Genomic DNA, 15,512 nt, shown 5'->3' on the forward strand with positions numbered 1-15,512 from the left:
GGGTAACCCGCACCAAACTTCTATGCACCACAGCTCATGGGTGACCCAAGACACACTGAAGACCTCCCACTTCAAAATCCCTCTCCTCAGATGCAACAGGGCTAGGCACACCATCTTTAGATAACTAAGCACTTTCTCCTCATTTAAAATATAATTGCCCCACGCAAGCAGGTGGTAGCACATGCAATTCTCTACGTTATAAATAAAAGTCCAAGATCGCCCAGCCTGCCGTCAGAGGTGCTCATGATCCGACCCTGACTTATATTTCTGTCCACCTCCCAACATTCCGTCACTCTCTCTTTGCCACAGCCAGGCAGAACTCTTAGTTCTTCCAGGATGCATCCTGATATTTCTCGCCTCTATGGGAGCCGTTGTTCACGCAGTTCCCTTCATCTAGGACTTTACGTTTGTTGCCTCTTGCTTCTCAGATTGTTTCTTCATCACCTTTGCTAACTCAGCTTGTGCCTCATTCCCCTCTCTTCAATGGGCATTTCCTAAAGCCCAGTCCTTATTTCTTTGCTCCTTATCCCTGGTTCCTCCTGCAGGAAACTTATTCCCTCAACGTATTCTTCTCTAAGCAGAAGACCCACATCCGTAGTGCTGACCTGCCTCTCATTCTTAGGTCTGAGTTTCCAGTGCTTGAATGGACAGCTGCACTTCATTGGCCTGCCATCACCTCAAACAAACAGTTCTAAACCCAGATCATTCTCATTAATAACAACTCCTTTCCTCACAGCTCTGTTTCTATTATAGATTCACAGGGTTTCAGGGTTAAAAGGAACCTTAAAGCTCAAACTCAATTACTTTATCTGCACTCAGTCCGTTTACAACATCTTACACATTAACGGTCAAGCCCATCACTGGTATCACCATTCCAAATACGGAAACCAGTCTCTCCAGAGATGAATTTACCACGAAACTACTGATTCTTAAGCTTTGGTGTCCCCCATATATTTGCACAGTTTTCTTCCAAGGCCTGTGACCAATTTTGTATTCATATCACTCTTCCATAGCATAGTCTTCCTGTCAGCCCTGGTTTGGGCTCATCATCACCTCCAGACAGGGACACTGGAGAATCCTCCTCATGGGCCTCTGCCTCAGGCTCTCCTTATTCTAACGTAGTCACCTGCTCACCATGAACACAGCCATGAGAACAATGGCAGCAGCTCACATTTCTCTCTCTTCTCTTCCTTAAATCCATATAGCATGTATCCCAAAATGTTAGCTTATGAATTTATCTGATAAGGGGGTCAGACTAGGTGGCTTCTAAGAGGTTTTTCCAAATGAGAAATTCTATGACTTTGTGATTATTGATCCCATTTTACAGAAGAGGAAACTTGGCTTTAAACAAAGTCGCACAACCAATGTGTATCAGAGCCAGCCCTGGAATCCGGGTCTTCTTACTTTGAGTTCATTACTCTTCCCACCACATCATGCAATGCAGCACATGGACCTTCCTAAGTAAACAGGGACCAAATGAAGCTCCTACCCTGTGTAGAAACTTCTCGTAACTCCCCGTCACTTACAAGGGAGCAAAACCCACTTAACTGCCATTCAAAACCCCTTCTCACTGTTGTTGTTTTTTCCATCTTATTTCTACCTGTGCCCCCTCCATATGCCATTCTCTTAAGCCAACCTTGTATACCCACAGGGCCCTGAACGTCCTCACCTTCATACTGTTGCTGGACCTGACATGGTTGCCCACTCCTAGCCACTCTATGAATCATAATCAGTCTTCAAAGCACAACTTAGGTCCCACTTCCTCTCAAACTATACCTGGAGAACTCATCCAGGCCATTCTGGTCCCTTCATCTGCACCTCTCATTTTATCTCCTATCACTCATGTGGCATGGATGCTTGTTTGCATTTTTCCTCCTCAGCTGCAAGCTCATGGACTACTGGGACCCCATCTTCTTTGATCTCCCCTTCCCCCTTGCAGCTTACACAGAGCCTGGCACAGAGTAGGTGGCCCCTACACATGCTTGTTAACTGGTTAGTTGATTGATTGATTGTTTTCAATCCCTTAACTCCCTAAATTCTTTAGGGAGAGTGCCCAGCTTTTAAAATTACTTGTCACTCTTATATCATTAAAAAAAAATTACAAAGGAAGAAAAGCAAGTTATAAAGGAAAGGTCAAAAGCATTCCTTTCCTCCCTTTTCTGGCTTATTTGTGGTCAATTTGGGGTGATTCATGCTAATAAGCATATTTGCCTCAGCTCCTCCATCCTATGAAAGGCATGCTTCAAGTGGGGACTCGACTTCCTCCTGCCCTTTGGATGCCCCACTAGGTAGTTCAGCCCTATTTACCAGGGTCTGGGCCAATGGTTCTCAGTCTTTGATGAATCTCAGAATCACCAAGGGGTAGTTTTCTAAGGATACAGATGCCTACACCTGGCCCCACCTCCTGAATCTGAATCTCTGGGGCCAGGGCCTGAGCAAGGCCATGTGAATAAGCTTTGCCGTGACTTTTATATGCCCCAAAGGCTGAGTGCCATTAGCCTAGCCATTGTTCACCATGAGTTCTACAGTCAATCTAATTCAAAGAAACTTCCCACACTAGCAGAGCTAGAGGGTTCTAGAGGTTAACAACTCCATTTCTTTTTACTGGAAAGATTCATTTCAGTTCTGACAGCAGGCTATCTATCTTATTTATCCTTAAAGAATTTCACATCTCAGAACCAAGATACTCTTGAATAAATATATGAGTTTCCAAAGTAGATTCTCACTCAGGGAGCTGGCAGAGAAAATTCCCCTGTAGTTGGGGCCGACCCCTCAGAACACAAGCCGGGTCAGATCTAAGATGCCCTGGGTGGAGAGAACATTTTCACTGACTCACATCTTCAGGAAACTCATGCTTAACCACTTTATTTCTTTACTATTTCTAGTCCCCCAGCTTTGATGACAAAGACAACTGAGGATGTCTCCTGGGTAATAGTTTTAAAAGATACCAGATATTGAGAGTCTATCGTGTTTTTGTATAGTCCAGATAGCTAATACCTGTAAAGTTGTGTGTATATTTTCTATGAGAGCAACTATGGCTACGCAGAGCTGGAGGGTTGCTGGGGAGGGAGTGGGAAAGTCTGCAAAGACGGCCCTGGGCTCCTCGTGGAACTAAAGGACTTAGACTCCAGAGCCTTCTTTCTCATCCTAGGGTCAAAGTTATAGGCACCTTTTAGGTGAGCCTGGGAGGCCCTGCCCAGAACCCAGCGACAGGAAAGGGAATGAAGCCCCTGAAATAACATCTCCATGGAGCCGAAAGGGGACAGGCCAGTGCAGCACCCCCAGTGGTTTGATGCATCCTGGCCAGGCCCCAGGGCTATGTGGGAGCCCCCTCGGATGAAGGAGCAACCATTAGGAGGAATCAACTTCCCCTGAGCTGGAAGAACCCCATGATTGGTCAGGGATCTGCACTCACCCTGTGGTCAAACCAACCACATTACTTCAGACAATAGCCTCTGGGGGCCTTCAGCTCCCAGAGCAGCAGCCCCAGCAGAGGCAATCAGTTCCAGTGATGGTTGTACTGTGCTCCAGCTCCCAGTGGTCTGTGTCCTGACTCCAGCAACAAAGCAGAAGGAGACAGGACTGAGTCTCTGACTTCTTGGACACATCAAGGGAGGGAAGCTCAAGGGCTTGGCTTCTTACTATTTGGGCTTTACTGGGCCTGCAAAAGAGGCTTTACTTATACCCTCGATTCACACACAGCTCATTCAATGCTCACATCAACTCCATGGAATATGTACTGCCATTATCAGCATTGCACTGGTAAGAAAACTGTGGTCCAGAGAGGCCAAGCAGCCTGTCCTGGCTCACACAGCTGGTAACCACAGCCTCATACCCAAAGCCACACTCTTCCACTGCACCTCCTGCCACCACTAACGTGGGCCCACCACACAGAAACTCAAAAGAAACCAAGAATGGAAAGCTTTTGACCTGACTGTCTAACACAATGGACTCTGCCCTGGGTGGATAGAGCCAGCAACACCTGGAGAAACAACACAAGTCAGCAGGGAGGCAGGAGCTGACACTGCTGACAGTGAACTCCAGCATCTGCAGACCCCCAAGTCCTTGCTCCCACCACCTGCCATAGCACCTGAGATGTGCATCAGTCAACCTTTGACACTAGCACTCCCGTGGATGTGTTACTAGGCAAAGACACACTCACTGACATAGCAGGGCAGATGAATTTGTGGATTGGATTATTGACCACAAATCAAAACCTGGAAGTAGTGGGAAAGAAAAATAGTTGCTTGATGTGATAACGGGAAGGTCAAAACCTAATGAGCTCATGCTTAGATGAGTGAGCTGCCCAAGGTGACCAGGCAGCCAGTGGGCATCTGGGGTCTGAGTGGTAACGCCACAATATTTGATCCTGTCTGTTCTGGAAGACAGATGACCACATCATGGGTCACCATGACTTGACTTGTGCCCTGCACCGCCGTCAGAGGCTTCTGGATCACTCAGTAAATGAAACAACTAGTCATTTCCATCTGACGATCAGCAGGACTCTGTTCTATTTCCCCCACACTGAAATGATGATTATTTGACTAGACCGACCCTATGCACTGATTGTTCTGGAGTCCTGTGGATAGGGCTTTATAGTCCGTCAGCATCTGTTAACTGAACACTGATTGGGTGCAAGTTCTCTATCAACAACACTCCTGATCATGATGCCCTGAGGCCATTAGACGTTCTGGACATTAATCCTCACCAGCAAGGCCACATGGTCCAGCTGTGGCAGAAGCTGCCTGCCATCGGATCCGCATCTGATTATGACTCAGCGGCTCTCCACCAGAGCCGCATGCTGGAGTCACCTGGGGGTGGGGGTTAAAGTACTAATTCTGGGTCCCTCTCACAGAGACTTTGATGTAATTGGCCTGGGGAGCAGCCTGGCATCAGGAGTTTTTAAATCTCCCCAAACGATTTGAATATGTAGCCAAGGTTGGGAACCACTGGTTTCTGTTGAAACTGCCACCTATTGCCCCAAGAGACATTTGTTGCAAATCGGTCCATCATAATCACTTCATTTGGTGGCTTTCTACCTCTGGGGCCTGAGGGTGGGACTGGGGTGAAGGAGTCAGTACAGACGGGAGGGATGTCTTGATCTAAGGACTCAGCACATCCTGTGTTTGTCTTTCCAAATCACTTTCCATTTTGCTTTTACTTCCTTACTCTTCCTTCTTTCAATAAACAGCACTCACTGCCACCATCAATTCTCGAACCCGTGGTCCTCCCTTGATAATCAAAGTCCAAGCTGCATATGGTCTCATTTATTCTCAAAATAGCCCTGTGAATGAGGAAGGAGCCAGGCTTTTGTTCCTCAAGGCAAAGCAGAGACCTGCAGATCAAGAAAGGTTCTATCTGCTGTGGAATTCATCCCTTTATTTGGCTTTAATGTGTTTATAGCAATTTTCAATTTACAAAGCACTTGCACCTATTTGCTCCTGAGGAACCGTCACAGCAAGTCAGTGGTGATAGTATTTTCATAACCAGGGCGGCCACGTATCCTGATTTGCCCTGAACAATCCCTGGTTGTACCTGCTGTCCCAGCCTAACTATTGTTGGCACCCCCTTTCACTCTCAAGCCAAGTGTCTTGGTTTTGACAATAAATTATATGCTCACCTAATTAATAATGACCCTCTTGTTCTAAGAGGGGGCTATTGAGGCTCATAGAAGTTAAGTAATTTGTTCAGAGTCACTCAGCTAATTATAGGCAGAGACAAGACTTGAACTCATGTCCTGTGTCTCCAAACCTCTTCCCCATTCACAGATATTATGGAACATTATACTCAGAGCTGATCTACTCAAATCTTTCTATTATAGGTGAAGAAACTAAAAATGTGGGGGAAATTATCACTTAAAAGTCACTATTCGAACGTTTCCTGGAAGGGAGAGACTTGGAGTGCAGAGCAGGGGTGAGCAGGCTCCCTGACAGCATTCTATGACCACTTCAGAGTGGATTAGTGAATTATCGATAATTGACATCCCAAATGGCACTTGAGAGCCTAACTTGGCAAAAGAAGGTGCAAGGCCTGACATATGGGTATTTGGAAAAGAAAGAGTAAGTAATTTGGAATCTAAACTGCTAGATTTGAGGACTGGATCTGAAAGTTATTTACTACCTACTTCTGGGCATTTCACACACCCTTTCTGAGCACATACGTTGTTCAACCAGGAAACGAGACTAGTCATCATTCTTACTGCCCTAGGGTGTTACAAGGAGAGCAAACTAAAGCTCACCCAGTGCTCTGACAGCATCACGTCTCCCCAGGTCCCTGTGAGTCATGTTTATTTGTTATCTTCGTGTTTCACCCAAGTGCTCATGAACAAGGATGCTGGATCAAAGGAGATAAGGTATTTGAATGTGCTCATAAAGGCTAAAATGCTGCCATTTATTATAATTATTATCAGCAGCAGCAGCAGTAACAGATAGTGATTATCAATTGGTGTGGGACAGAATCATAGGTCCTTGAAACTCCCTGGATGACTGAGGTTTTGAATGACACGCCCAGTAGCTGGGCTGGCTTGGGGAAGGGAGTGTTGAGGATGACCACATCACACCTCTTACTGGGTGGAGCCCTGCCTGCCTGGGAGTCTCCCTAGAAGCCAACTGGTCCAGCCCTGCGGAAAGTGCCTCAGGCACCTGACACCTTCAACAGGAAGGCCTTTTTCCTTATGGCAATCATACAGCTAAGAGTCACTTCAAACTTTGGAAACGCCTGATTCTGTCAATCAGGACATGGCTTCCCTAAAATGAAACCATTCAAAGCCCGGGCAGCGCTTTATTTCACAATTATTTTCAGCCTTTACTTGCCCCTGTAAATGATAATTACTAACCAGATGCTCAAAAAGGGGGGAAAAATCAAAAGAGCTGTCCTATCTGATTTTTTGTTCCTCCATCAACCTGGGTTTTGCGCTCACTGTGAAGGCCTGCCTGACTCTCATAGATTGCTTTCCTTTAGGGAGAAAGCAAACGACAACACAGGCATTTTAGAATTCTTTGGGGGCACTGAGGCTGTGCAGTGAGCTTTTTATATAAATGGAGAAGACTTCCAAAGCTGCCAACATGAAATTCCAAAGGTGCAGGTAGAATCGCTCTCCACCCCTACTAGTGGGGCAGAGAGCTCCTCTGGCTCTAAAGAGTCAATTTGTGTTTCAAATATCTTTCAGGAACCTGACACTGTGAAACTACTTGCTCCCAGGGAGTCTGAGAAAGTCCTAGAATAGCTTTCTTCAAGGAGAGCAGCAAGACGTTGCTTTGTTAAAGCTCTCCCTATTCACTCCCTGGACAGCAGGCGTGGGTGCTGAGATTCAGGGCACCCCTGCCCGCCCTCGGTCCAACACTGCCCAGCCTCAGAGAGGACGTGACCTCTTTCATTACCTGTGTCTGCCAGAGGACCCAGAAATCCTGCCCAGAGGGGTCCCAGAAACCAGGTAAAGACAAGAGAAGCCACATTTGAGGGGAGAGAAACAGGCTGAGGAAATCAAGTGTCACGAAATGACAGGTGTAATTTCTACTGATAATTTTGAAAAATAAACCTGGGAATGTAAAACCTAGCAGAGGAAATTTAACAAACCTTTGTGGTCGGCTGGGCCAACTAGGACAGACCACCTGCCGAGTGTAAAATAAGTCACAACTTATTTTTTAGGTGTCAAAAGGTACCAAAGACCAAAACATTGTTACCAAGGTTTATGCAGATCTTATACTTTTTTTTGAAAATCTATTTGTTTAAATAACTTGTAGATAAGGATCATTTGGCCAAAATAACATCTTCCTGGTTCCAAATAATAAATGTGCCTTTTAAATTCAGCCAGGAGGCCCCTGGACCGGCACCACGAACTCTTCCCCTCTCAGTTACCAGCATATTTCTAGGGACACTTTGCATTCCAAGGTTTTTCCCACTTTGTGAAAGGTTTTGGCACTCAGGTGGCCTGCCGACTCCCCTCCCCCAAGTCCTGGCCTCTCTTTCTGCACCTCCCTGGGGACAAATTTCCTGCCGCCTCAGGTTTCCCCGCTTCTGCGGTGTCGGCACCCAGGACCGATCAAATGTTTCTTTCTTATTACACCAGCGAACCGGGAAAGGCCGCCTGGCCTCCATCCTTCCTCCCACGGGTTGCAAACGAAGTGCAGCAGCTTTGACGTTAGACTGTTTCTGCCCGGGGAACAAGGCGACTTAATTGTTCCACTGTGCCCCTTCAGCCCAGTGCGCCCCAGGGTGATCGGGAACTATCCGCTATTGGCAAACCCGTAGCATTTCCTGACACTACCCTGCAGAATCACGATTATGACAATAATTATGTCGGCGAACGGAGTGTTTTCTGCTCTGCAGGTCACAAAGCAAGACAACATCTTTATTTCCTTTTGCTTTCTTTTAGTAGCTCTGAGTAAAAGAGAGAAAGGAGAATTTAAGAAAAGATAATTTTGGTTTGCCAAAGATAATTATATCAGTAAAGTTTCCTGTTCTCTCCCCTCCCTCTCCCCCACCACCCTGAATTTTAGAAGAAAGGTTCACGGGTCCAGCCAGGTTCCTGCCACCTCCCTACACCTGGAGATGCCCTTTAGGACAAGCCAAAATCGCGCTGGGTCGGGCTCTGGACCCGCAGCGGTGACAGCCTGTCCTGCGGCGGGTGTGACAAACTGCCAGCCAACTCTCCAAGAAGACAGCCAACTGCCAGATTGCACCTGACTGCATTCGGCCCGGGAGCCCCGCAGCGAGGCTCTCTGGCTTGCAGAAAGGCCACCCAGGGGACCGCGATGGCTGGGCTGCCCTCCCTGGGGAGGTCCCAGCATCCCGGCGCGGGCCGCGCGCGCCACGTGAGCCAGGTGAGCTGGGCTGCAGGCGCAGCAGGTGCTGCGGGCTCCGGACGCCGACCTACCTTCACGAAGAGTTCGATCTCGGGGTCCCTGTCGTCCCCGTTAGCCGTCGCCGCGTCCGTCATGCCGTCGGCGCCCGGGGCCAGCGTCCCGGGCCGGGGAGGCGCCACCTCTGCGGCGCCCGGGCCAGTGCTCTGCGCTCCTGCTCCTGTCCGGCGGGGCCCCTCTTCAGAGGGGCGTTTAATTTTTTTCTTCTAATCTATTTCTTAAGCCCGGGACGGCGATGTCTGAGAGATCAGTGTCCCGAGTGATCACATGAGGGGACAGGTGGCAAGGGGGGAAGGTGCGCTCAGGGATGGCAGCAGGTCCTGGGAGCAACAAGTGCCTGCAGGCTGGCTGCAGGGAAGTGTCACAGGATCCGCGCCTGTCGGCGATCCGGCGGTCTCAGGCCAGCGCGCCCAAAATAGCCGGCGGCCGCGGGGCGGGGTCAGCCGGCGGGGGCGGGAGGGGCATCCCGCGAGCGCAGCCTCCGCCCCGGCCCGGCCCCCGCCCCGCCACCCTCCAGGGCGGCGCCGCACCGCCGGCGAGGCCCAGAGGATGAACTGGGGAAGGTAAAGAGGCCAGGGAGAGGGAGGCGGGGGCAAGAGGAAGAGAAGAGATGCTTGAGTCTTATGCTTCGCTAACGAAGCGTTAGGTCCTGCAAGTTGCTCCACCACCGGCATTACCCACTAGGAAAGCCCCCCTCCCCCCCCCCGCCTTAGCAATGCTCAGAGCGGGGAGGGGCTGTGGGGAGCGGGGTAGGGAAGGAAGGGACCCCGAAAACAGGTCGTCTGCCATCCTCGTGCTGGGCAAATAGAGTAGGGCAGGGCGGGGTTGGGGGAGAGGGGAGAGTCCTGTAAGTACAGGGTGTGAGCCAACCCGGCCAGGTGCAGCCGGAGGCAAGGATCCTTGACTTTTAACCTTCTGGGCTCGTTTTTTCTTCCCCTTTCTTTCGTTTTCTTTTCTTTTGCTTTCTATTCTCGTCTACTCTTATTTCACCTCTGTTCTTCTCTGTTCGTTTTTTAGTGAAGTATGATACACAAGCGGAAAAAATGCGCATGTCCTAAGTGTACCGTTCAATGAATGCTCACAATCTGAACCCACCCGTGAAAAAGCAGCACCAGATGAAGAAATAAAATGTTGGCTACACCCCCAGAAACTCTTCCTGGTCTCTCCTCTGTACCTGTCCTCCACCTTCATCCCTCTCCCCACCAGGGTAGCCATTATCCTGACTTGTAACAGTACGGGTTTGTTTTGCGTGGAATCTTACAGTAAACACAGTATATACACCTTGATGTCTGGCTTCTTTTGGTCACCGTTACGTCTGTGAGATTCACCCATGCTGCTGTGTGTAGTTGTAAATGATCCATTTTCATTGCCACAATTTATTTATCCATTCTTCTGTTGATGGACATTTGCATAGTTTCCTGTTAATGATTTCCATGGATACTGCTGCTGTGAACAGTCTGTCTATCAAACATCCTTTGGTGAATACATGGACACTTTTCTGTTGGGTATATACTTAGGAGTGGAATTGCTAGGTTATAGAGTATGAGAATGTTTTTCTTGAGTAAACACTGCCAGATGATTTTCCAAAGTGGTTGTACCAATTTACACTCCCAGCCTTCGTTTCTTTTAAAAATAGGTACTAAGTCTTTTCCACCTGGAATCTGGTCAACTTCTGTTTGTTTTCTTTGCATTCTCTTTAGCTAATCTTGTTTGTGCTCTGTCTGTCCTTACTTACAAATATATATTTGTTTCACAGCTTTACAAGAAAAAAAATTGATCACTTAATAATATAAATAAGAATTTATTTATGTACCGGGCAAAAATGCTAAGGACTTTACATATCTTATCTTGTTTAATCTTTATAAAAGGGTTATTATTCTGATTTTACAAATGGGTAAACTGAGGCATAGAGTATCTGAGTAACTTGCCCCTGGTCATCCAGCTAGGACATGGTGGTCCAGCTAGGACATGGTGGAGTCCCAGACAGACCCAGTAGTGCTCTAAACTACTTAACTAACTGCCTCTCTCAAACTTAGTGCACACTGGGTAAGTCACTTTGGGGGAAACAAAGACACCGCCCTGGTTTTAATGGAGATTAAAATCCATTTCAGTATAATAGTCAGATGAAAGGAAAACTAAGGCTGCCACATGAATTGGGCAGATGGAGTGGCTATATAAGTTACCGTGTAGAGAGATTATTTGCCACAGTTGGAGTGGGTAGAGGAAAAGGCCTCACAGAGTGGAAGGCACTTCAGTTGAACCTTCCTGAATGGTCAGGCATCTGATAGGCAGAAAGGATGGCAAGGTATCCTGATCGCTCTTTATGGCAGGCTGTTTCCCTATAAACTCCAAGTGCAAATAACTCCTTCTTACTGAAGAAAGCAGTCCCAAGCCCAGCTTGCAGTCCTCATGGTACACTATAGCATAATCAAGGTGAGGTTTATTTGCTCTCTCCTCCTCCTTGGTTTCGGACTTACATCACCAAAGCCTCTAGAGAGACAGTCACCTTCACAGCTGTACATTTCGAGCCAATGACTGCATACTCTGGGAAGGACAGTGTTACAGATGGAAACTGGTACCTTCACTGCGTCCTGCACAGACTCATCACTTTCCTGCTCTGGAGTGTGGACAATATTTGCAATAGCAATGTGGCAGAGGTAAATACAATTATATGCATAAAATGCCCTTGAGGTTTTTTTTTTTTTTATGAAAGATGCTTTACACGTGTGATCATTTTCTTGGCTGTGATCTAAGCAATGTATGGTATGACCTCTACTTCCCTTAATCTCAAACCTAGAAGAGTTAGCTTTTATCTCATCCTCTCCAAATATCCACTGCTTTTTGGAAAATGGAACAATTCTCTTTTAATTCCTAGATAATGCTTCCCATTTGGACCTCCCTGAAAATAATGATAGTTTTACTGTTATAAACCTTCATCTTGCAAAAAAAAGTCTGCTTTGGTCATAAAATATTTCTGTGCATATTTCTAGTTTTTAATTCCACATTCTGCTTTAGTTTAAGATAAAAAGACTTTGTTTTGTACCCTTTGTGTCAAAGCATAATTAGTTAGAGTCAATTTTAGCTTTGTCCAGAAAAAAACAATTTCCTGATCATAGTCTGTTTCTAATAATAATCATAGTTTCACAAACTTGGTACAAGTTTTGGATAAATCTTTACCACAAAAGCACTTCAAAAACATATTTAGTATTCACTGTGGCAGCACAGATACTAAAATTGGAACAATACAGTGAAGATTAGCATGGCCCAAGTGAAAGGATGACACGCAAATCTGTGTAACATCCATATTTTTGTGTGATTGTTGAAGGCAAAAATTATAACATTTTGATGGAGTTTTCAATATATTCAGATTCAAGGATATGAGAGCTGCAACATAAAAGGTGAAGGTAAAGAGATTTATATAGCTTTTATAGATGTATACAGTAAGGTTTTTACACTTCACTTGCCATGGTAAACTATGAACTCTAAGCAGATTGAGGAAAGTTAGGTATATGTATATTGTAACCACTCATATAGCAACAACTATAAAAGTTATACAAAGAGATATAGTGAAAAAGCCAATAGATAAATGAAAATCTAATGGCAAGAAATATTCAAATAATCTAAAAGTCAGGACAGAGGGGGAAAAGAGAGCAAACATAAAACTAATAATAAAATGGTATACTAAATCCAACCATATCAATACTTACACTAAATATAAATGGTCTAAACAAATCAATTAAAAGATGGAGATTGTTGGATTGGATAAAAAAAAAACTAAGACCCAACTATATGCTGTTACAGAAACATAAATGCTTCAAATGTAAATGATATAGTTAAATTAAAAGTAAAAAGATAGGAAAAGAAATACCATGCAAACGCGAATCAAAAGAAAGTTAGTGGCTATATTAATATCAAACAAAGTAGACTTGAGAACAAGGAAATTATCGGACATAAAGAGAGATATTTGCTCATAATAAAACAGTCAACTCCTAAAGAAGATATAACAACGCTAAGTGTGTATGTACCTAATAACAGAGTTTCAAAATACATAAAGCAAAAGTTGATGTAACTAAAAGGAGAAAGAGACTAATACACAATTAGTGTATTAGTTGGAGACTACAACACTCGTCTCTTAGTAATTGATGGCACAAGTAGACAAAAAATCAGCAAGAATGTAGAAGACCTAAACAATACAACCAAACAATTTGACCTAATGAACATTTATTGAATATCCTACCCAAATAACGAAAGAATACACATTATTTTCAAGTACACATGGAATGTTCACCAAAATAGCCCACTTTCTGGGTCACAAAACAAACCTTATTGTTTTTAAAAGAATGAAAGCATACAAAGTATGTTCTCTGACCATAATAAAATCAATTAGATCCATAACAAAGATATCTGAACAACCTGTAAATATTTGGAAATTAAGAAATACACCTTAAGAAATTCATTGGTCAACAAGGAAGGCTCAAAGATAATTAGAAAATATTTTGAACTGAATGCAAATGAGCATACAACATATCAAAATTTGTAGAATGCAGCTAAAGCAGTGCCTAGAAAGAAATTTATACATGAAATGCTCTTTTTAGAAAAGAATAAAGGTCTCAAATCAATAATCTAAGCTTCCCTTTAAGAAATTAGAAAAAGAATAGCCAGGTTAACATAAAGCAAGAAGGAATAAAACAATAAATATAAGAACAGATATTAATGAAATTGAAAAAAAGGTAAAATAATGGAGAAAATCAATAAAACTAGAAGCTGGTTCTTGTAAAAAATCGATAAAATTAATAAACTTCCAGCTCGATTTACCAAGAGAAAAAGAGAGAAGATATATATTACCAATATCAGGTATGAAAAATGGGATATCACTACAAACTCCACAGACATAAAAGGGTAATAAGGGAATACTACAAGCAACTCTCTTCACATAAATTGGAAATTTAGATGAAATGAACCAAATCCAGAAAGACACAAACTAACAAAATTCACTCATGTAGAAGTAGATAACTCAAATAGTCCTATATCTACTAGAGATATTGAATTCATAGTTGAAAATCCCCCCCACCAAAGATCCATATATCTTCATTAATGAATTCAATAAAAAATGTAAGAAAGAAATAACAACAATTCTATACACTCTCGCAGAAGTCAAAAGAAGAGGAAATAAAGGACTTGTATCCAGAATTTGTAAAGAATTTTCACAACTCAAAAATAGGAAAACAAACAACACTATTAAAAAAAAAAGGCAAAAGATCTGAACAAACACTTCACTGAAGAAGACATACCAATGGCAAATAAGCACATGAAAAGATAATCCACATCATCATTCAGTAGAGAAATGCAAATTAAAAGAGAGATACCACAATATACATATTAGGATGGTTAAAATATACATACATGACACGCATGACAATCCCATGTTTTAGCAAGAATACAGAGCAACTGAAACTCCCACACACTATTGGCAGGAATGCAATTTGTACAGTCATTCTGGAAAACAGTTTGAAAATTTCATATAAAGCATACACTTACCATATTACCCACTTACCATCTCTTGGGTATTATCCTAGAGAAATGAAAACAGGTTCTCACAAAAACTTGTACATGAATGATTATAGTAACATAATTCATAATTGACCTAAACTGGAAACAACCCAAATGTCCCTCAGTGGGTAAATGAATAAACAAGCTGTGGTTCCTCTATACAATGCTGTACCCCTTAGCAATAAAAAGGAGTGAACAATTAATAGGTGCAAAACATAAATGAATCTCAAATGCACTATGCTTAGTGAAAAGAGCCAGTCTCAAAAGATTACATAGTGCATGATTCCATTTATATGACATTCTGGAAAAGCAAAATTTTAGGGATGCAGAACAAATCAGTGGCTGCCAGGTGTTGGGGTATGAAGGAGTTTGACTACAAAGGGGCAGCATAAGGGAATTTTTTCAGGTGATGGAACTGTTCTGTATCCTGTTTGTAGTGGTGGTTACATACACTTCCTGTATAGGTTAAAACATATAGAACTATATACCCAAAAAAGCCAATTTTCTCTATGTAATTTTTTTAAATGATCAAGATGCTTAAAAAACTTCAAAAAATGTAAAGCCATTAGGTTCTATTTCCACATTCCCCTTTCCACACATTCTTTGCTTCAACTCCTTAACGTCAGACCTCATCTTACTATTGACTTCAGAAATACAAAACAGATCTCTAGTCCATGAGATCTAGTGCTCCTAATTATAGTCAATAAAATACAACAAACCTTCATTGAAATAAAAAATACAACAAAACAAAATAAACATTTTTAAACTGAGAGAGTGTGTATGTGATGAAAGGACGTTTATTATGAAATAATGATGACCATTATAGAGAGATTTTCCAGGAACGTTCACCTATCCAGTACCAGGGTATAAGCATATCATTAGTTACAAGCTCTGATTTTTATGTACTTAGTGATTTAGTTGAACCTACTCATTCTGTCCAGAATAGCAGCTACTTCTATGGGAATTGTGTTGTTCCACCCTTCTTTTCTCTACAAAGGGTCTCTAGGACAATCCCAAGGGCTTCAGGTTCAAGCTGAGGGAACTGGCAGCTGCAGAAGAACCAGTTACATTGTGTCTTTGTAGGAGGACCAAGTGGGTGTA

General features: G+C 43.8%; 1 protein-coding gene and 1 non-coding gene across 3 annotated transcripts in view; one reads left to right on the forward strand and one right to left on the reverse strand.

Annotated features, from left to right (window-relative positions):
- CLIC5 (CLIC family member 5) overlaps positions 1–15,512 on the reverse strand; it is a 159,462-nt gene that overhangs the window by 95,167 nt on the left and 48,783 nt on the right. Inside the window, exon 1 of one of the 2 annotated variants that reach the window (XM_004424061.3) lies at positions 8,876–9,210. The exons of the other annotated variant lie outside the window; for it this stretch is intronic. Within the exon in view, the coding sequence (XP_004424118.1) occupies positions 8,876–8,938 (63 nt within the window). The 5' untranslated portion in view covers positions 8,939–9,210. Of the gene's footprint in view, positions 1–8,875; positions 9,211–15,512 lie in introns of those variants that run through there. 2 annotated transcript variants of the gene reach the window in all.
- Positions 12,066–12,171, forward strand: LOC147915714 (U6 spliceosomal RNA). The gene has a single exon (XR_015554188.1). It is a non-coding gene; the product is annotated as a U6 spliceosomal RNA (small nuclear RNA).

Source organism: Ceratotherium simum, chromosome 13 (assembly GCF_057802395.1).
Source record: "Ceratotherium simum simum isolate JZ-2026a chromosome 13, ASM5780239v1, whole genome shotgun sequence".
In the NCBI taxonomy this organism is placed as follows: Eukaryota; Metazoa; Chordata; class Mammalia; order Perissodactyla; family Rhinocerotidae; genus Ceratotherium; species Ceratotherium simum.